The sequence below is a fragment of the Macadamia integrifolia genome, chromosome 7 (genome assembly GCF_013358625.1).
Source record: "Macadamia integrifolia cultivar HAES 741 chromosome 7, SCU_Mint_v3, whole genome shotgun sequence".
NCBI lineage: Eukaryota > Viridiplantae > Streptophyta > Magnoliopsida > Proteales > Proteaceae > Macadamia > Macadamia integrifolia.
This window is the reverse complement of record NC_056563.1, coordinates 5,013,973-5,035,551: the sequence shown is the minus strand read 5'-3', so window position 1 is coordinate 5,035,551 and position 21,579 is coordinate 5,013,973. Positions and strand designations below refer to the sequence as shown.

Here is a 21,579-nt window from a genome sequence, read left to right as displayed (position 1 = left end):
CACATCATTGACGGTAAAGGGCAAGAGCAAAATTCCGGCGGTACGGACGAGCGCATGTGACATTCTGTATAGGCAATAGGCATGGCCACCACCCCAACCAGCGCGCGCATGGTGGGCGGACCCTTCTGTTCAACCTTGTTTACTTCGCGTCCTCTCGTGCCAAACCTTCCAACCTCAAAAGCAAAGAGGGCTTGTTGCAGAGTAAGGTGTGCTTGGTTGCCCTCTCCACCAAATGGCCACCAAAGCAGGCGGACCGTCTCCATCACTCTCCTTTTCCTCCACCAGTGCCTTTGCCTCTCCACCGCTACACGTGGGCTTCGTTGCTCTTCTTCTTCTTCTTCAACGCTTTCTTCTCTGGGTTTCCTTGTTTTCTTTCCCTTCTTCTTCTTCGTCTTGCTTTCTCACCGTTTGCTTGCTTCTTCTTCCTGCAGACGCTAACGCCACCGGCATTTTGGATAAGTATGTCAAGAAGTGAGTCTGCTTTCCTGTTTCTTCTGTCACTGGTAACAATGATTGGATAATATGGTTAGGGTGGGATTTTGATTTTTACTGGGAACCTTTTTATTTTTGTGTAAGATTGCTTGGAACCAATTCGTGCCTCGAAAAAAATTGAATCTGCCAAGTATTAATTTGATCTTGAAATTGTCTTCTACAACACACTTTATGTTTAGAGGATTATATATCACTTCAACTTCTTATGATCAGTCAATGTGGGTCTACATAAGGGGAACATAGAAGCATCCCACGATCAAAACCAAGGAAATTCATACTCATAATAAGAAAACAACCTGGAAAAAAAAAATTCATTTTTCATAATGGTTTCAGAAGAGCAAAAGATAGTTTAATGAGATTGACATTAAACCAAGTGCATGGACAAAAATAATCCTCCGGACAACATAAAGGTAGCAAAGGTTACACAAGTAAATAGAATGAGTCTGGCGACTCTGGCCATTCAAAAGTATATATATATTTTTTCTTTTCTTTCTTCCAAGTTTACATTGGTGAGTCAATTGTTCCAGAAGAAGGATTCTATTCTCTCAAGGAGCTAATTAGTTGTACAACATTTAAAGAAGAGAGATGATGGTTTGATATTAAGGGATAAAATGGCAGTTAGGACTTCAATAGAACTTCTTTCGTTGGAATCCTTTTAGCTCTAACAAGAAAATTTGGCATGGGCGTGGACTGAAGTTTGAGAACTGTCTATGAAATCTTTGGACTACAGTTTGATGAGGTTCATCTTTTGGATTGTTTAACCGCTATCCAAAGCCTAGAACAGCACCCTTTTGGGACTTTTGGCCATTAAGGTCTGTCTCAGCGGCTTTGGGAAACTACAAAACTTCAGTTAGGTTTGCATGGTTCATGGCTTTGGGTTTTGGTAAATTTGAATGATGGTCACGGTCTTTTGATTCACACTTCGGCTTTATCTGTTCGCACATAAAGTAGCACACCATCTTTTCCACAAAACAGTTGTTTTCGCGTAATTATTGTTCATTTACAGTGATGGAAATGGGTTTTAGACTTTTAGTTGATACAGTTCATAGTTAAGTTGGGAGTTTTCAAGAAAATAACTTATCTGTTTTAGGATGCGAGTCATTTTCCACATTTTGACAAAATTTTAACTGCCCCCTCCCCCCCCTTTTTCTCCCTGTTTTCATCTTAATCTTGTACCAAGAAATGGTAGAGTTGTTACATTTTTAAAATGATTAATGATGATTATGCCAAAAGGGTATTACACGCAAAAAGATGGAGCCTGATTGTTTACATTTCTTGTGTTACCAGGAAAAAGCTTGACCCACTAGAAGTTTATGTACCTGCTGTTATATTGACTCAATCACAGATTAAGGACTTAGGTATTGCCCTTTAACTTTTCTCATGTTTGCTTTCTGTGAATTCTTACTTTCAGAGAGGATGGCCTTCTTGTTCTTCTCCTTTTTAAATGTTATTTGACACTGACGTTTCTCTTTCTATAAATTATAGGTATATGTGCTGTATCGTGCTTGCAAAATTGGTTAAATTTCAATTCTGCTGCATTGAAATATTTATTTCATCATGTTATGATGGAAACATTTATGTAATCCTTGAATTAGATCTTACTAGTATCTCATTTACCTGACAAATCTTTTTTGGTTCTTAAGAAAACACAAAGTGGGGTTTGAATTTTGTTTTATCTATATTGCATGTAGAGAAAACATTGGAATCTGAACAGCCACAATATAGTACCTGTCGGTCTCTTTTGCGTTCTGGCCCTGCAGCATCTCTTCGTGTAAATATTCGAGCAGTAAGTTGAAACATCCTGCAGCTTTCAGGTGTTCTTTAGTCTCTCTGATTAACTTTTATCTTCTACTGGTTCTTAGGGTGGCTGTATTGTTTTCCACCTTGCCACCTTGTATTGGTTGCATTCTTTTGCAGAAAGTTCATTGATCTTTCTTGAAGTGGTGTATAAGTTGTGTAAAATTGAACTAATGCATTTTCTAGACTGTTGTCTGGTTTTTGCAGATTTTTTTTTTTTCTTCTTCTTTTTCCCTCCCATTTGTGAGAGCCTCAGGCAAGTGGTTTTACCCAATGAAGAAGAAGAGAGGCTCAGATGGAGACTTTTAAGGAATTAAAAGGCAGTGATGGTAGTTCCTCCCACTTTTGGACCAATCATTGTGTGATATTGATATATTGGTCCATCCAGTCAACATGACAATTTTGAATATGCTAGGTTCCATGCTACCATTGATAACAACCTAAGATTTGATTACCTAACTTTCTATGGACCACACTGTTTTTTCTCTCCAGAAAAAGGAAGTTGGGATCATCTCATTTGTTAAATCTAGCCTATGGTTTCCCCATCAGGTGGGCATCAATTAAACGGACTTTAGGCCCCGTGATGCAGGAGCATCCAGTAGAGCCAATGGTCAATTTTCTTCTTCCTATGGGAGTTCCAAGTAGTTTTTCTGCAAAAGAGAATTCAAGGGAAATATTTCACTGGGTCATTGTGTTATATCAATCTGGAGAAGGGTTGTATTTGCATTTTGGAAAAATAGAAAGTTTGACTTGAAGTTTTCATTGCCAGGGTAGTTGGTTAATTTTATTGTTGTGAGACTTGTGAGAAGGGTATTTTGGACTAAAATAAATGTGAAAGTTTTCTGTTGGTAATCTGTTACAGTTACTTTATGTTTATCTTAATCTAGTTGGAAATTTAGTGATTGGGAATGATGAATCCAACATTAGAAAGTGGTTAAATTACCAGTGAAACCCCGGACTCTGGTGCTTTCAGTTCAATTTTTGTAGCGAGTTCACTCTCTCTCTCTCTCTTGCTCTCTCTTTTCTTTCGTTTAGTTTAAGGGGCAGTCAACTTGTAAATGAAATTCAGTATTCAGAAGTGAAAAGTGCTTTTATGACAAATCTAACTTGTTGCTTTTTCTGTTCACCCTGTCTATTGATCGTGAGCACCTACTCCAACTGCTTTGGTTATGGGAGAGCTATGGTCATTTGACCAAGTGAACCTGGCCCATTCAACATAAAACCGACTAGCTTCTCTGTCAATGAATTATGAACTCTTTTTTTCCCATTTGACCTTCTCTTTTGGACTCCTTTTCTTTTCATTCGGAAAACTTCAGGCATTGTTGAAATCTGCACCCATGATTTTCTTTATTCATTGATTAAGCCTGTGTGAGGAACGGGAGCTCGAAACCGAGAACTCCTGAGGCAAGTGCTCTACGCCTCTACTTCACTTTGCCTAACCAGCTGGAGCTAGCAATTAGGTTAAGCCTATACATATATATATATATATATCTTCATTATCAGTGTTCTTCTTTTTTTTAACCCAGTGAATGTTTTCATTATCTTTGTTCTAGCTTTTGTATATCACTGTAAGCCACATGCAATTGAAAGCGACAAATTCACACACTTTTACCCTTAATACTCATATGAATTTGCTTCATTTCAATAGTTAAATACCTGAGTTCCTTCTAGGCTTGAAATTTCTCTTTGAAATTTTAGGTAGCAGAGTATGCATCAGAAGCCGGCAATGGTAAATCTGCTTTTAATGATGTTGACCAATGCCTCAGGTAGTGCTACTACATTCAGAATGAAATCCTCATGTTTTGTTAGGAATTTATTTGATCTCTCAAATTTTAAGTCGATATGCCATTCTCCAGAGTCATAAACTGGTTTAATTACACTTAAACCTATTGTATCTACCACATGACCTACCTCCTTATGTCTGATGATAGCTGGTTCTTCCATATTTTTGCACCTAAAACCTATACTTTAAATACATTGGAGGGGCTAGGATCAACCATCTGGAGGAGGCTTTCATTCTCTTGGTAATATTGGGTCTGATTGTAAGTTTTGAACCAATATGCAATCACATCCTTCGGAGAGTACACAATTTGAAACCTGAGTTGACTAAATTGTCTACATCAGTCTCTAAGATGGCACCCGTAAGTTATTTGGTTCCTCTCCTTTCATGTTGCAATATGTACCAGCATCTTATCCTGATGGAAGTTGGTGTTTTGGTTACATAATTATGTTACCCCACTGAAAGGTCCACCCTGAATAACTGAACAAAGTAAAGGGAAATTATTATGTCTTTTTATCATATGCTATGGGTTTTCGCTATGTTCATCACACCACTGGATGCAATTAAATTTTGTTGTCAAATCTCTAAAACAAGCTGGTAACAGATGCCCTTGATATTCAGATCCATTCAGATTAGTGTTAGACAACTTAAATTCACATGAAACACTCCTCCAATTGCACTTACTAACAATAGATGGGAGGTGGGTGTTGTTTTACCAGGTAGATGACTCATCTAACAATTGAGGTCACAGATCAAGTGTACCAAATCCAATAGCAGTAGTTTATATCAAGCAAAATTCTTAATGCTATTGGCTTTTCTTTTTCTGAAGAGCCTTGGAGGACCTTGATTCCTTGTTTCTACGGGCATCAAGAAATGACCCAAAAGCTTTGCCTGCATCAATGAAAGAAAAGATTGGTATTGCAGTAGGTGCATTGGATAGGTATACTGTATTTCTTCACTTCAATAATCAACATTATTCTAACTTTCTCCATACTTAATTATGCCCTCAAAGGAAACTTCAGAGGTAAGAGATATATGTTTACTGAATTTTTTTCCCCCTCAGTCTCCTCCAAACTGTACCACCACTGTTGCTCAATAAAGGGAAGGCGATTGCAGATGCTTATAGGATCCCTGAAGAAGATGTTGGACCTGAAAGGTTGGACCCAGAAATAAAGCAGTTAGAGTCAATATTGTGACATCCTTGAAGGGTATGTTGTGAATTTCTTTATCTGCCATTGATTGAGGTATGTCCCATTGTTTCAAGCATTTGAGAATCTTTATAATAAATGAGACTATATGAACCATTCATAGATATATAGTTACCACTGAGTCTCCCCCACCCCCCACCCCCCACCCCTTCCCCGATCATTTCCATTGTTCTTGATAACTATATTACAATATGCAGACCGGGATGTGTTAATGCTTTTGCTGCTTCTGTAGGAGAAATGGTTTTGACTGTGGTCACTGTGCACCAAAATGGCTTAAAGATGCTTTCAGTTGGGACTTGGGGATCTAATTGTTTGTTTTTCGGGCTGTAGTGCTGTACTAATATGGTGATACCTTTGTTTAATGAAATTTTTGCCTACTTATTAAAAGAAATATTTAGTTACTTGGTCTATATGGAGCCCTCTACATTCTTGGACATAGGTGATTTAAATGGTTTTAAAGTATGACAGACTTATTATTGCAATCCCCTCTCTAAGCCAGGTCTCTCTAGGCTTTTGGCACCTAAAGTGCTCTTCAATTCTTTGTATATTTACAAACTGAATCTCAAGAGGCCAATTCATTGGCTAAAATCCTCGAATCAATTAGTTTTCAGATCTGAGAACCGATTCTAGGGTTTTCTGGGACTGATTCCGGCCAATTTTGATTGGGATTCAATTCCCAAGTCGTGTTTTGAAACCGGGAGTTCCCATCTCTTCTCTTATTTAGTGGGATTTGTGATGCCCAAATACAAATTTGTATTAGAGTCGTAAAGGCCTCAATGAAGAATTTTGTGGCTTTAGCAAATTATAGCCCAAATATCTGCCATGCAGCAATTGGGATGAAGCTCAAATTTTGTGGGCAAATAAACTCAGTCTCTTGTTCAAATGTCAAATTTTCAATCTAATAAAATCAACTATGTGTCGAAACAAAACTACAAAAATCAGAAGATGATGCGTATTTGCATAGACTAACAATGTGGTGCATGCCATATATGGATGCATTGATATAGAAGGGACAATATTTGATTTAATTAGTTGCGAATCTTGACATATGATTAATCCAATGGTCAAAATTGTCACGTCATCATCTCTTATGGCAACAAGTAACATATGGGGGGAATTTTGATAAGCCCCATCTAGAGCGATCCTACGAAGAAAAAGAGCTATTACCCTATGTTGTTCCTGCTTATGTCTGAGAAGGTTGAATTGAGAGTCCATCTTTTCTTTGGCAATTTTGTGCTAAGTGGTTGCCTTCAAGAAATGACTTAGTCCTATAGATGAGTTTTACCCAAGTTCCTAACAAGTGGTATGTTAGTAGTTGGCAAGGCTTCCTTTGGCATCAATTTGACCCTATACCTAATGTTTTGCACTTGAAATGTTCTATCGAATCATCAATTAGTGTTAAAAAATTCTATCAAAAACCAGCGCAAATGCAAAAAAAAATCTTGTTCAAAGACTTGGGATTGCATGTGAGGTAAAAAAGAATGTGGATTTCATTAGTCAACTTGGTAAATAATCAATTTGGGCATGAGTCATGACATGGGTTTACAACTGCGGGATTAATTTCCATGCTTGATGCATAATGTCATCATCTATGAAAGGCCGTAAAGACCACATGAGGCAGTAGCTCTGTAGTTCTGCTGATGATGACTTGAGACTGAGAGAACAGATGATCTTTTCCTGCAACAGAAAATTGATTATCAGCCTGAAATTCTTCTTATTCTTAACAACATAATGAAAAGATAGAGACAGAGGTGGGGGGCTACAATTACCTGCATCATATAGTCTTGTTTCACCATACTGTAAATAATCCCCATTATAGAAGCACAATCTGTAACTTCAGGTTTTTGGATACTTCGCGATTCCATTACCTCCTGAAATATTGGGAAAACATTTGCTTGATGTCCACAATGAACTTATGGGGTTACATTAAGCCAGAAACAAAGGCTGTGTTTATTTGTTTTCTCATCAGTTACGGGAATAGAAAACTGAGAAAATCAGTGTTTGGTTAGGGAAGGGGGTGGAGGGGGAAGGTAGATTTAGAGAGACGAGGGGCCATGCCTCAAGCAAAAAAGCGGCTCTAATACCTTGGGTGCACCATTTCCTTACTAAGTTTCAATTACCCAGGAAAAGTGTACAAACAAATAAATGATAAATTCTTGCAGTAGATTAGGACAAGAGGCAGAAAAAAATATATGCAAATGGACTGGTAAGCAAAGAATGAGCACACTAACCATTTCAAAAGATGTGCCTTGAAGTACCAGCCCATCACCAGAATAACCCAAAACGTGTGATGCAATTTCATTTGAAGTTTGCAATACACCAACTATATCATCTATGAAGCAATCAAGTTCATTGAGCAGACCTTTTGCTGTCACACACACAAACAATTTAACACCAATAAATCAAGTCCAAATAAAACAAATGCTCATCAAAAGATGTAGACCACCTTCAATATGATGCCATTAAATTTGTAGTTGCTGAGGAGAGGGACAAAATGCAGCAAAGATGGTGAACGACAATACCTTCAGCTAAATAATCTTGAAGTCCTCGTTGGCAATCGCGTACTTCTGTTTGCATGTCCTAGGAAAATGTATAAGTACAAAACAAATGCCATTTATCCCCAAAAAGAAATATTGTTTACACAGTACTAAGGCTTTCTTTGGCATAATTTCTATTTGTATTTATTAACTATTTTTTAGAAATTATTTGTGACAATAAATTATGGACCACAAATAGTATTCGTTTGGTTACTATTTATAAAATAGATTATATAATGAGAAAAAAGGTTTCAGTTTTCACCTTCAGCTTTGAGCTTCGAGCGAGAGAGATGATAGGATTTGGGGTTTTTTACTAGAAAAGTATAAAGCATACTGAAGTTACATATTTACTATTGATTTTGAGTAGTTTAACACACGTGGTCATTTAAGGTAGTAAAAATCAACATAAATAATTTGTTGCCACAAATCACAAATAGCTCGAGAGTAATTTGTGATTTGTGATTTATTCTAATTTATTATAAATAAAAATAAGTGTTATAAGTTATACCAAATACTTGTAAAAATAGAAATAACTCAAATAAATACAAATAGAAATCAAACAAAGGAGAGCCTAAAGTAAAGCAGGTAAGAAGTCCTTCAATGAGGTCAGAGTGAAACAAAAATTGCAGGTCAATATGATGATGAAAGTAGGGGTGGTGAAAAGTCCTTCAATGAGGTCATAATTAAAAAAAATTGCAGGTCAATATGGCGATGAAAGTATGGGTGGGGGACAAGGAGTAGCATCAAATTTAAACTTCAAGGGAAACAAGAAGAAACTACTTTGTTTTAATCCAAGCAGTATCTTTGGCAATTGACAGACAATTAAGTGATGACTGATGAATAAATCTTAAACAACAGAGAAATCTTAGAAAAAATGTATCTTTCATACCCGTTTATGCATAAACTATGTTGGTGTATGATGTCTTGTATTTTGTCGCAGTTTAATCCAGGGAGTACTGGTGCAGCACCTAGACAGGGTGTACTTTCAGGATTAGGGTTTTTTCGCTATATATTTGTAGCGAGGGTTTCTTTCTTTGTAATGCAAGCAATACGGAGAGGTGTGAGGAAGAGCGTTGTAACCCTATTCTCCATTGATAGTGAAGCAGGATCTCATCTCACCGGGGACGTAGGCAACCTTGCCGAACCTTGTAAAATCCATGTGTATTGTTTGTTTTGTTTTTCCATTATCTTCTGCATCGTTTTAGGGTTGCGTTTCTACAAAACTAGTCCAACAGTATCACTTCTCAACAAGGTTCCTAGCCCCCCCCCCCCCCCTTTTTCTCCCTCCTCAAGCCACCTTTAAAAAAAAAATGGAAAAAAGAACACACTTGCAGAGAGTGTAGTAAATATCAAGGGAGAATGAGAAAGCAGGAAAAAACAAGAAGCACATGAACCACCAAAATTTTGTTCTGTTTCATTAAGAGATGAATATCGCGTGTAGTGACTAATCAATCAATCTACTGTGCAAAGCTACTCGCAAGCTTGATAATACACTTGGTGGGTGAAAACTGTTAATAGACATGACATAAATTCTCCAGTTTTTAAGTTCCAAAAACTTCAGTGACTTTACTAAGGAAAAAGCGCTGAAATCATCAATAGTTTAAGTACTTCTAGATTAGTTACCCCAATCCACCAAACCCACCAACCCACTTTAGTGTGATACCTCTCAATTCTAAGCAGCAAATAATTAAATTTTACAATGACTGAGATACTTACACTTGCTTATATTTTGCACACCATCGTGAGCATTTATACATCCTGCTTGGACATATGCTTTCATCCTCTTAGTTTCATTAGCTTTTATGATACCATCTGCCACTTCAGATGTCTTGTGTACTGCAGGTCTTTGAAGCAACTCTGCTCCAGAAAACATAAACGGAAGGACACATGATGGACCTCATACCCACACTATAGCAAGTACAAACAATAACATGAAGTACACGAAGTTCTCACCTACAGCTTCACGAATCTCGACAAGGAACTTACTTCCCAGTGACACAAGCTCCTCAAACTTTGTGATTCTGTGCATAAAGAACAACATTATTGGTACATCTTGAAATACAATAAAAATTTTACATAAAAAATGTGTCAACTCTATAGATTGGATTAGGCAATGTCAGCAAGATCTTGAATGTGTGATGGAGCATTTTTTCAAGAACCTCCAAGGAAACAAGAATTACAAGTTCTGAGGGAAACACTGATCTGAACAATTAAACAATGCACATTCAACATACCCGCAGCATAAACTCTGATAAAATGGAGGATGCCTTATCCTCCAATTCCAATGACACTTTTTTCTCTTCATTATCCATCTGAGATCACCAGAGATTGGTTCCCATGATATTAAAAGCTCCAAAACTGATTAATGTAGTACTATCCATTATTAATAACAGACAATTCACTTTTCACTTACCAATGCAGATGGCGATGATTTCTAGTCTTCACTGGAATGGATTCCTATCTGCTCTTGCTCCAATCAGGCCTCACCCCTATCATCAACACTTTGATTAATGGCCTGAAACAACTAAAGCTTTAAAACAGCCATGTTGTACACACCAAAACAGACATAAACAAACAGAGGCTGGAAAAGGAAGGGATGAAGTGATACTACAACACAAAGAATCCAGGACTTGGGTAGAACTCATCTTCAAAAGCTCCCGAGGTACCACAACCCAGCATACCACTTGTTAGGGACTTGGGTAGAACTCATCTTCAAAAACTAGCCTATAAGGAGAGGTGTCCAATACCTATAATTCTCCACATTGGGATACCCACTTCCAATGTGGGATTATTGCTTAACCTTGTTTGGGTTCTCAGATTGTGACTTTCTGTAAGACCGTTACCTGGAGAAACATGCTAAACTCTCATTGCCAGTAAGTTCAGGAGAGGCGATATGCTTTACCAGATAAGTTTAGAAACAATTTCACAAAAACAGTAAAACCCAGCATAAGTTTTAGGAAAACGAAATGGAATCCCAAAACCCTAAATGATAGAGAGAGTACCTCTGACTGGGCTATGATCGCCGGCGAAGGAGAGGAGAAGTTACCAGCGGTAACAGCCGTCGGCAAGAAATTGCTTGTGGAATGCTAAAATGGCTACTGAATTAATTCTAGAATTTAACACTTCTTTGCTGGTGAAATTGCATTTTTGGAGTGCTAAAATGACTTCTGCCCCTTTCATTTTTATTACTTTAAAAAAATATATATATTTTTAAATAATTTTATTATTTTAAAATGAAAAATAAATGTAAAAAAAATATTACAAAGTTATTTTGCATCGTATTTTACTTCTTAACAAATAAACATCAGAAATTTTTTCAGTATATAAACATTTATTTCCATACAAAATTTAATTTCGAAACAAATTGAACCTCAACAAAGGTGTAAAGAAATGTAAAACACCAAGCGAACTACTATCTTGACGAAGATTGCAAAATACTATGTAATGAATGGGAAATTTAGAAAGGTATTTTATAAAAACCTATTACAAATTTTGAATCTAAAATGTAAATTACAATTCAATTTTAGGCATCTGTTGAAGTTCAATTTTTGTATTATAAGGTCAAGTAATTCAAGTCACCTTCATCTAAATAAGGGACAAAGGTAGCGAGTTAAAAAAAAAGAAGGGTGTATCAGTGCACAAGGCTCTCTCCACTGTGGGGCTTAAGAAGGGTCATTAGCTTTAACCCCCCTCTTCGCAAAGAAGTTATTTTTTTATTCAAACGACCACTAAGTTGTAATAGAACAACTTTACCATTCTGCTGAACTATATGTATTATTAATTCGGTACCTTGTTCAAAATTCGCTAATAACTGATTTAAAACTTTCTCACCCATGACTAGGTGGATTAGGAAGAAAGCATGGACCAAATGACTGCTAGCTAGCAAATTTTTATGATCATTCAGACATCTAAAAAGATTTAAAAAAATCTACTCGTTAAGCATCAATTGTATGAGAAAGAAGAAAATATAACATATCAAGGATTATAAGAGGGAAAACTGAAGATGTCTCTACCTTGCCACCGAAGAACATGGTTTCAAGTATCAATATCATATTGGTTGTATTGGCCTATTAGTATTAGTTGAGATCGATCCTTGATCAAAATCAACTATCTTATCGTTTTAGGGGTAAAACAATAAAAAAATAATACCTGTTAAAGAAAATAAAGGCCAAACCTCCGATCTGATTCGATGATCCGGATCGGTATCCTGCCGATACCATCCCCTAAATCCATGCCTAAGAATCCTATTGTTATCTTCAATTTGAAAGAAATATCCTAATTAGAGCTAAAAGAAGATACAATGCCAACTATAGATGAATAGATCCATAGCTGGCTCCTGTAAGATGTAAAATGCTTGAACCCAACTCAACCCAATCCAACGAACCCACTCAGGCTTTTCTAGGTTTGATTTGGCTCAAGCTAGCTAACCCTATGAACAAGAACACTATTATACTACTCAATTCCCATAACAAACCCAAACTCCTTAAGTTAGGTTGTTTCCCGTTCTGGGAACTGGTCCACGGGTTTAAATTATTAAATACCGAGTCTGCGGATCCATATCCAATAGGAAACACAAGTAAGCATTCCTTTCTTGCAATCAGGGTCAGACATGCTTGGGTCATGGCTCATTACGACGAAAGATTTTGTCCCAGTTTTAGTTTTTTGGATCAGATGAGCACTGGAGTGGATCTGTTATGGTGAAGGGAAGGTGGGTGGAGTAACCGTATTGGAGTCAGACAAAGAAACCCTGAAAGCAAAAAATGCTTGGAAGTGGTTCTGTTATACTGATGCTCACCAATCACTTCGTCTGCCATTAATGCTGGCTCCGATCTTTTTGTCTGGGTATGGGACAGCAGCAGCAGAAGCAGAAGCAGAAGCAGCAGCAACAACAACAACAGCACTGCGACAGTGATGCCGTTTCTAAGAGCGTCAGCAGCCCAAGATTTTCGGGACCAATGACTCGAAGAGCCCAGTCCTTCAAGCGAAACAACAATGGCAGTAACAGCCATAATACCCAACATGAGATAGATCTCCAACTCAACTCCCCGAGATCTGAAATCCTAATTTACTCGGCTTTGCATGAGGAGTTGGACTCACCTTCTGGGAGGAAGCAGATCCACAATCAGAACCAGCGAATTCATGGGGGTCTTGCTTCTTTCTTCGGAAAGAACCCAAATCTTCTGAGGAAGCCAGTTGGGTCTGTTGTTGTTGATTTGGGCTTTCGGGAGAAGAGAAGGCTGGGACATTGGATGTTCTTGGTCTTCTGTGCCTTCTGCTTGTTCTTGGGTATTCTGAAGATAAGTGCAAACGGGTGGTTTGGAGCTTCTGTTGAACGAGAAGGGCCGTATGTGGTTAGTCCGTCATTATTCAACATTCAACTTTCTGCTTCATTTGTTCTTCTTCCTCCAGTTTGAAGCCATTGTTTTTGCTTCTATTGCTTTACTCTTCAATACTGATTGTATGATCCTAGTGTAACTATATACGAGAAAGCAAGAAAATTTAAAATGTACTGTCTAAATTCAATTTGTAGGTGGGTTTAACCGCCCATTCCCACCCAAACTTCAACCCTTAATTATTATTCTTTTGTTTGGGGTACTCAACCAAATATTGTTCCACGGTGATCAATAATTAAGAATTTCAAAAAACGGGAACGAGTTCTTCTTCTGGAAGTTGGTAATAAAAGACATTGAAATGTTTTATCTTCATGATTGTTGAACATGGATAACTTTGCAGTTTAAAAATGACTAAGCATTGGTCCCCCATCATTTTCAATATAAACCTTGGGTCTGCGTAGCTTTTTTTTTTTTTTTTGGGGGGGGGGGGGTGCGGGTAGGGGAGGTGATCAATTTCTCCTCTCTTTTTCATTTTTAAGAGGTAGCAAGGCTTCATTAGGGTGGGAGTGGCGAGATGGGGTTTACAGTTTCTAGTTTGAACCTTGAAGGCTTTAATGCTTAACTGACCAATTGTTACTCTTGTAGCTTTTTTTTCTTTTTCTATGATTAATAAGGTTTCATTTTTCTTTTTCCCTTTTTTCTCCAGAAGGTTGTATAGTTCTTTTTATTCCCTGAAACTGAGGTTGGGAGGTGGGATGGGTAGGTGGAGGTTCTATGAAAGTATGTTGTGCTTTAGATTGTTTATACTGAATTACTTCAATAGGAGAAGCATTCCTTGTCATCTGCTCATACAAGTTCTCTGGAGCCTGGGAGCTGGGAAAATGAGTGCTTTATGTGGCTCCTACTATGGAACAGCTGGGAGTTTTCTCCATAAAATAGAAGTTACTGAAGTTTATTTGGAAAGGCATTGTTGAAACCTTCTTGCAACTATGGATTGGAGATGAATGGCTTAGCTTGGTGGGGGGAGGGAGAGGGGGCAAGGGGCTGGTGTTCTACCCTTTAAGCAAATTGTATTCCACCCAAACTCCAACCAACAAAAATGGAAATTGAAGTATCATTGGTAGGTACTGCATAAATGGAACAGCTGAGCGCAACAATTCAGTTAGCTCCAGGAGCTCCAATCCTCAAACCTTCCTGAAGAGCTCTCTATCATGACAGAACAGTGTTTCACTTTTGGTTCCAATGCAAAGAGAATATATACAAGCTTCAAACTGAATGTCTTGCAACTCCAGGTCCAGACACAAACTAAATTTGGTTTGCTCATGTGCCCTTAAGACCAGTAGCTGCACCAACCATAAGGGGTGATTTAGCAATGCAAGTTAAAATTTTCTACAGTATAAATGGACACAAAATGACCAAGAAGAACAGAGGTTGATTTTGTGAGGGAAGTCCTATGGCTTACTTTTTGAAAGAAGATAAAGCTCTAGACAGTGGAATTGGAGAACAGTATTTCTGAGGCTGTTTTCTATTAGTTGTGATTCTTGGGACTGGTCTACTGCTTCTTTGATAAGCTTGTATTCTCTCACCAAAAAAAAAAAAAAAAAAAAAGATAAGCTTGTATTCTGCTGTCCGTGTATATTTATAAGATCTATTTTACTTGTTTCAAATTTCAATATTTAATTGGATTCATATGCTAAAAACATTGTGCATGATCGCATAACTTAATTTACCAATGAGTTGGTTGTATTATCAAGTTCCGGTGACCAAGGATGTAGCAACCATGAGTTGAGTCATGGGTATTGGTTTCCATGAGTCAATTCAGGAAATCATTTTCCAAACAATGCCTCTGCCATATCCTTATCTGCCAGAAGCATGTTTTCACTTTAATCTGATCACTTAAGTATTCATCATGCCTCTGTTTTATCCTTTCTTTGTATTCTACTTATCTTCAGGCTTTTTTTTTTTTTTTCTTGCTGGGGGAGGGATAAATTATTTTGTTTTGTTTGACCTAATTTCTTTTGCTCTTTGATCAGGATTTGTCTGACACCCCCATCATTGGTCAAACTCATCAATATGTACAAAGGGAGGGTGGAAGTGATGTTGAACGAACTCTAATGATGGTAGCATCGGGTGTAGTTGACAGCCAAAACAACATACTTAAAGTAAGTCTTAGATCCAGATTTTGTGACACATTTATTGTTGCCTTGTCGCTTGGAAAGTACATCTGTTGCTTGAGTGATTGAGTTCCCTCTTTCAGTACTCAGATATTTGGTCCAACCCCAACAGTGAGAATTTCATTCAGTGCATCAACCATCCAAAGGGTCACAAAAGTAAGCAACTTTAAATTTAGGTCCATATTTATCCTTATGCATCCTTTTCAATAGGATTTTGAGGTTCTCTATTTCTGTTCCTTTGTCCTTTTCTTACTTTTCTCTTTTGCAGAGCTGGATGCTAACACAAATGGTTACCTTCTTGTAAATGCAAATGGAGGCTTGAATCAGATGAGATTTGGGGTCTGGTTATTATTTTATTCTGTTGATTCAGATAGGATGCTATTACAATGTTAATATTAACTATTTACTGATTAATAAATATTTTTGGAGTGCAGATATGTGATATGGTTGCTGTTGCAAAGATCATGAAGGCAACACTCGTCCTACCCTCACTTGATAACACCTCCTTCTGGGCTGATGAAAGGTTCCTTTGTGACTTACTATTGGGTTTGATTTAAGTCATTCAATCTAATTGTGTAAAGAAAGTTTTCCTCCTTTTTTTTTTAATTAAGTTATCTCAGCCAATATTATCTACGGTTTATTCAAATTCTTTTCAAAGTCAATGAACATGTTGAGGAAAATCTGGCGCATCCTCAAATTTTCAGACATCCAATTCAGTGTGAACATAAGTCAAACTCAAGTTGTAGGTTGACTCATGTAGTTCTTTTTTAATATGTCAGACTTGATTTTTCGTAGCTTATATGGTTTTCATTAGTAATAATTATCCAGTAGGATCTATTAAATTTGCTTGGATATTTTCTCATATTAAACAAAATTATATTTCTATGATGATCCCCTCCTCTAGTGACTATTTTTACAAAACTTCAGTTGATAGTTATCAGTTTTCCATACTTCCAGCTTCATATGTCTTATCGTGTATCTGTCTGAGGTCCATAAGATCTCTAAATGGTAAACAGTCTAGTTATTTAATCAGAACCTAATAGATTTGTTCACGATTTTATTGTATACAGTGGCTTCAAAGACCTTTTTGACTGGAAGCACTTCATAGAAAGACTGAAAGATGATGTCCACATAGTTGACACGTTGCCGCCTGACTATGCTGGAATGGAACCTTTGACAAAGACCCCAATATCCTGGTCAAAGGTAAAAACCATTTATTTAATTTTAATTTTAATTTTTATTTATTTATTTAAAAAAAAAAATTGAGTTTTTTCCTGTCACAATTCATTGACACAACTAATCTTGGGTTGTCCTGAGATTTCTTCAAATACAATCCTCTATACTTTTTTTTGGGGGGGGGGGGGGGGGGGGTGGTGTGGGGGGTGGGAGGTGATTCTGTTGGACTCCAAATGATGTATCCACAATATTCTGAAAGAGTTCATCATTCAGATGGTTCTGACCGTCTGACTAATGCACTTATTCGGGTACTGCCATTTAGGAGATTGGAAATCCATCAGACGACCTCCATCCATGACCACATGCTCCAATTAAACATTTGGTGTTGAGAGGTGATGCGTCAGCGTCCATGACTTTGGGTGCCACCACTCCATCCTGTTTATTCATCTTCTTGTTACATTCTCTAAGAGTAAACATAAATAGGGCCATTTGCTTTTGTTCAGGTCAGTTATTATAAATCGGAGATCCTCCCACTTCTGAAGCAGCACAAAGTTCTGTACTTCACTCATACTGATTCCCGACTTGCCAATCATGGACTGCCAAATTACATACAAAAGCTGAGGTGTCATGTGAACTACAGGGCATTGAAATATTCAGCCCCAATTGAAGAACTTGGGAACACGTTGGTTTCGAGGATGCAAGAGAGTGGAAGCCCTTATATAGCTCTCCATTTAAGGTAAGTTATGATAGGTTTCTCCCCTGTGCATGCACCTCCCCCCAACCCCCCCCCCCCAAAAAAAAAAAAATGGCTTTTGAGGTTACAATACGTATGTAATTTATAACTAGTTGCTGAAACCTGAACTGGGGCATTCAGTCTATAGGCTTGCATGTTTACTCGTTGAGTTGACCCAGCCCAAGCCTGACGACGTGTGTATTACCTATTATAATATACGTATTTCTGTTAAAGAATGTAAGAATTGAAGCTGTTGGCCCAGCGGTTAGAGTGTTGCTTTGCAAATAAATTGAACATGCTTGATGGATCTAACACAAACCAGTCCTGCCTAACCTGAGGCAATCTTGTCAAGTGAATTGGGTTAGCATCAATTGAAGCTATGGCAGTCTAGGATTATTGTGTACCTTTGCTGTTGGCTGTTGAATCCCGTATTTCTGAAATGCTGGTACAAGATCCAGTGGTTTACCTCTATGGTACAACATTTCTTTGGGCTACATTAGCATTCTTTGTTATTGAATTAAATTTGGTTTTGGCTTGGGTTTAGGACCTCAGGCTGAGCCTCAGATCTGGTCCAACATTGAGTTGATTGGCTCAGTTAAGATGATCAAAATTACCAGAAAGTAGGCATTTGGTGATGAAGTCAAAGTGGCAGGATATTCTCTTTTATTTTCTCTCTTTCTTTTTGCAATTCTCATGTTAGAACTGTTTAATATTCACAGAATCAAAATCAGTTTGATAAGACATAACAGACCCAGTGAACTATTGCCCCTCCCCCATCCACCCCAAAAAAATGAAGGGCCCAGTGATATGTTATAAGGATAAATTACATCATAGTCATCTGTCACATATAAAGAAATCTAGGTTGCTTTTCATAATTAACAGTCCAAGAATAAGATGGGCTTTGTTAAACCACTTTGCTGCTTTGGGGAATACTTGGGAGTGTGTCCGAAGTTTGTAGCCGAGTTCTCTGTTTTAAATGGTCTCCAGAATTTATGGATTGTTTGTGACTCCTATTCTATGGTGATGTGTGTTCAAATCACTCCATTCCATGGGCATTCTTTCAGCAGTGGCTCTTTTTCAGGCCTCATCTTTCCTCCAACTCTTGGAAGATTACACATTGCTATAGAGAAGCAAATCCAGTTGCAGACTCTTTGGCTAAATGGGCAGCAAGACAATGGTCTTCTTTCTTTTCGACCAACCTCCCAACTTTTGTTTGGAACAAGGTTTCTTGGGATGCTCAAGAATGACCCAGATTTCGGTTTGTTAGCTAATTTCTATTTCCTTTTGTGATTTTTTTCTCTGCTGATGGCAATGCTGAAGGTGGAGTTACAAATCATTATTGTATTTGTTTGTCTGTCTGGGTATGCCTGGATGTTAATTTTGTACATCCTTTTCAATAGTTAATATATTAATATATTATTTCCGGACCTTTAGAAAAAAAAAATGTGAGTGATATACATCCCCAAGTGAAGCAAACAATGAAAGAACATATAAAAATCATGAAAATTTTTGTGAAGATTGTAACTTTTTGGGAAGGGTGTACAAGCAGCCTGTACCAACCTCTGATGTATGACTGTTTTAGGATTCAAGTGATAAAGCTGTATGACTGATTTGTCAGGAAAAGGCTTCAAAATCAAAGACCATTTTCTGATGACAAATGTTTCTAAAATGTTGATGACTTGCTGCAAAAAGATACCTGGTTAAAGTGTTTTGCACTTGCAATGAATTATAAATAGCATGTAATGTTCCCAAAAAATTCAATCCATCTTTGCATCTGTTGTTCATTGTATAAACTATTGACTTATATATCTCCCTTTTGGACTTACATTGGATGCTACTTGCTTAAATATGCAAAAACAAATAAGCTTGTAAGATGGAACAGATCTCATGCTCATTTCCGACCTCTTTCCTATTCCTATTTAAGGTATGAGAAGGATATGCTGGCGTTCACAGGCTGCAGTCATAATTTGACCGCGGAGGAAGATGAGGAGCTCCGGAGGATGCGTTATGAAGTTAGTCATTGGAAGGAGAAGGAAATTGATGGATCCGAGAGGAGAAAGCTTGGGGGTTGCCCATTGACTCCAAGGGAGACTTCCCTTCTGCTTAGAGGTTTAGGTTTCCCATCAAGCACCAGGATTTACTTGGTAGCTGGGGAAGCTTATGGGAATGGAAGTATGCAATTTCTTAGGGATGATTTTCCAAACATCTACTCCCATAGTACCCTCTCTATGGAAGAAGAGCTGAACCCTTTCAGAAATCACCAAAACATGCTCGCAGGTTTGGACTATGTTGTTGCCCTTCAGAGTGATTTGTTTGTTTACACGTACGATGGGAATATGGCAAAGGCTGTGCAAGGTCATAGACGCTTTGAGGGCTTCAAGAAAACCATCAGCCCAGACAGGTATTATTCTTAATTAACTCTTTCCTTTCCCACTTATACTAGTCATTTTTCTCTTGAAATGGATAAGTGGATAACCGTACAATAATGTGATAGCATTCATCTACGGTATCAGAACCACAAAATACAATCTAATTAGGGTCAATTACACTTGGTGTATACGTTGAAAAAGGTTCGGAAAATTTATGACCAGATGGTTGCTTTAGCATTATTAATTGTGTCAATTTTCATCAAAAATAAATTATTTTGTTAAAAGAGTAGCTATTTTTATGTGTGATTGTTTGCTGAGTTGCAGTGGCATTGCCCTTTGAAAACTGGTGGGGGAGGTCCTTTTGAGAAGACATGTCCACTTTTTTGTTTTAGTTAGCAATTTTTGGGTTGCTATTGATAGGTTATTCAGGATTAGGAAAGATGAGATATTCAGGATTAATTGCAATTGGTGGGTGGAGATATTTTTTGGTGACAAGTGAGATTTTCAACTCAGGGTTGTGAATCTGCAACATAGCGCTTTTCGGTATTTGAAGGACATATTATCTATATACACTTCTGGTATAGCTGGAAATTTCCACTTAATAGGTGATTGTCATTTTGGAGATGATATAACTAATTCTGTGGTAAAAAGATGCAATGCATGAGAGCATTTTTGAAACTTAATTATGTATATTCACAAAATATTGTCAATTTGCAGGCTAGTACAGTGGTTTCTCTTGGCCCTTTTCTCATTGGAAGATATTTTATATTGATATTGCTATATCTTGTAACTAATGCAGGCAGAATTTTGTGAAACTTGTTGATGAACTTGATGAAGGAAAGATCTCTTGGAAGAAATTCAGTTCAAAAGTGAAAAAGCTTCATAAAGAACGAATTGGAGGTCCATATCTCAGGGAGCCTGGAGAGTTTCCAAAGCTGGAGGAGAGTTTCTATGCAAACCCTCTTCCAGGATGCATATGTGAAAGTCACTCGACAAGTAAGCGTTTAAGATGATGAGCTGCAATCTTCTTTCATGGCATGAACCACATCAAAGCCAAGAAAATCCAGAAGAATTTTTTTCATGGTTGCGGATATATTTTTTCAGTGTGACGAGCTCAAATGCCATCTAGAAGGAACTATCAACTACATTTGATTCAAAATGCGTCATGACTGGGATATCATCTGAAAGGAGGTTGAATTGACGCAATGGAAGGAGGTTATTATGTTTCATACATAATAATCAATTGGGAGCAAGCGATGGCTGTGCTGATAAATCCCAAAAGAATTAACAGGACACCATACTAAAGCTGGAGCTCCAGAAAACTGCAGAACAACATGCAGCAATCACGTGGAGTGTTTTTTGTGTATGTTGTGTAATCCTGTTAATGTAACTTGGGTAATTTGCTTGGGGATACAAAGGGATGGCACAAACTGATTGGGCTGTGTTCATTCATCTTCATGTAAAACAAAAAAAGCTCGATAAAAATGAAAAATGACCATTCTTGAGCCGCTTTCCAGATGAAATGATTTCAGATTCTTCTGCTTTTACTTCATGAAGAAATATGGTCCCAGCACACAGCACACAGCACTCAAAACCATATATAGAAATGAAATAGAAGAGGTTAAAGTAGTGACAAAAAAGGTTATGAGGCCTCTACTCTGCATCAGCAATTACCTGGAGCTGCCCTTAGCAGTCTCGAAGGTGATGGTGATAACTGATTCCTCTCATGTAAGTGGTGGCCGGTGGGTGGTGCGGAAGACCATTGAAGGGGAAAGAAAATATTAGTGGGATGACATGAGTGGCTGCATTATGATGAAGTGATGCCCAATAATCAAAGGGTGACAATGCATGAGAGTCATGTACTCGTGCCTGTGGCTTTTTTATATTTGAATAATGCAAAAGAAATATTGACTTTTAAGGGATTGGTTCCTTTCCAAACTAGAGTGAAAGGTACTGAACCTTTGCCTTTTCAAAGCCAAA

The 21,579-nt window shown here is 37.6% G+C and overlaps 3 protein-coding genes across 8 annotated transcripts; 2 read left to right on the top strand and 1 right to left on the bottom strand.

The window, feature by feature from the left end:
* Positions 1-81: 81 nt before the first annotated feature.
* LOC122083809 lies at positions 82-9,792 on the top strand. Of its 4 annotated transcripts, none has more exons than XM_042651711.1 (8): positions 82-310; positions 432-471; positions 1,780-1,850; positions 2,184-2,278; positions 3,988-4,055; positions 4,899-5,009; positions 5,133-5,277; positions 9,657-9,792. In XM_042651711.1, the coding sequence occupies exons 1-7, from the start codon at positions 82-84 to the stop codon at positions 5,263-5,265; spliced, it is 747 nt and encodes a 248-aa protein (XP_042507645.1). In that variant the 3' UTR covers positions 5,266-5,277; positions 9,657-9,792. The 4 variants fall into 4 exon arrangements, with proteins under 4 accessions (XP_042507645.1, XP_042507642.1, XP_042507643.1 ...); XM_042651708.1 differs by lacking the exon at positions 9,657-9,792 and adding an exon at positions 5,475-5,687; XM_042651709.1 differs by lacking the exon at positions 9,657-9,792 and adding an exon at positions 5,510-5,687 and having other exon boundaries at positions 5,133-5,313.
* On the bottom strand, positions 6,745-10,973 carry LOC122083811. Of its 2 annotated transcripts, XM_042651713.1 has the most exons (10): positions 10,817-10,973; positions 10,562-10,657; positions 10,228-10,303; positions 10,049-10,126; positions 9,768-9,835; positions 9,531-9,671; positions 7,800-7,841; positions 7,509-7,645; positions 7,047-7,148; positions 6,745-6,954 (listed from the first exon to the last, which is right to left on the bottom strand). In XM_042651713.1, the coding sequence occupies exons 4-10, from the start codon at positions 10,117-10,119 to the stop codon at positions 6,820-6,822; spliced, it is 696 nt and encodes a 231-aa protein (XP_042507647.1). In that variant the 5' UTR covers positions 10,120-10,126; positions 10,228-10,303; positions 10,562-10,657; positions 10,817-10,973; the 3' UTR covers positions 6,745-6,819. The 2 variants fall into 2 exon arrangements, with proteins under 2 accessions (XP_042507647.1, XP_042507646.1); XM_042651712.1 differs by lacking the exon at positions 10,562-10,657.
* A 1,323-nt stretch (positions 10,974-12,296) lies between these two features.
* LOC122083808 (O-fucosyltransferase 35-like) lies at positions 12,297-21,115 on the top strand. 2 transcript variants are annotated; one of them, XM_042651707.1, is made up of 10 exons: positions 12,297-13,165; positions 15,181-15,309; positions 15,405-15,477; positions 15,590-15,660; positions 15,756-15,844; positions 16,392-16,524; positions 17,001-17,233; positions 19,155-19,631; positions 20,399-20,595; positions 20,704-21,115. In XM_042651707.1, the coding sequence occupies exons 1-10, from the start codon at positions 12,659-12,661 to the stop codon at positions 20,706-20,708; spliced, it is 1,914 nt and encodes a 637-aa protein (XP_042507641.1). In that variant the 5' UTR covers positions 12,297-12,658; the 3' UTR covers positions 20,709-21,115. The 2 variants fall into 2 exon arrangements, with proteins under 2 accessions (XP_042507641.1, XP_042507640.1); XM_042651706.1 differs by having other exon boundaries at positions 12,298-13,165; positions 20,399-21,115.
* Positions 21,116-21,579: the final 464 nt, after the last annotated feature.

Coding starts and splice junctions, on each gene's coding strand:
- LOC122083809 (XM_042651711.1), top strand. CDS start 82: ATGGCCACCACCCCAACCAGCGCGCGCATGGTGGGCGGACCCTTCTGT. Junction 472..1,779: donor TTGGATAAGTATGTCAAGAA/GTGAGTCTGCTT, acceptor TTGTGTTACCAG/GAAAAAGCTTGACCCACTAG. Junction 2,279..3,987: donor TTCGTGTAAATATTCGAGCA/GTAAGTTGAAAC, acceptor TTGAAATTTTAG/GTAGCAGAGTATGCATCAGA.
- LOC122083808 (XM_042651706.1), top strand. CDS start 12,659: ATGGGACAGCAGCAGCAGAAGCAGAAGCAGAAGCAGCAGCAACAACAA. Junction 15,478..15,589: donor CCATCCAAAGGGTCACAAAA/GTAAGCAACTTT, acceptor TCTCTTTTGCAG/AGCTGGATGCTAACACAAAT. Junction 15,845..16,391: donor TCCTTCTGGGCTGATGAAAG/GTTCCTTTGTGA, acceptor TATTGTATACAG/TGGCTTCAAAGACCTTTTTG.
- LOC122083811 (XM_042651713.1), bottom strand. CDS start 10,119: ATGAAGAGAAAAAAGTGTCATTGGAATTGGAGGATAAGGCATCCTCCA. Junction 9,836..10,048: donor TATCAGAGTTTATGCTGCGG/GTATGTTGAATG, acceptor CTTTATGCACAG/AATCACAAAGTTTGAGGAGC. Junction 7,149..7,508: donor AAGGCACATCTTTTGAAATG/GTTAGTGTGCTC, acceptor CCAATATTTCAG/GAGGTAATGGAATCGCGAAG.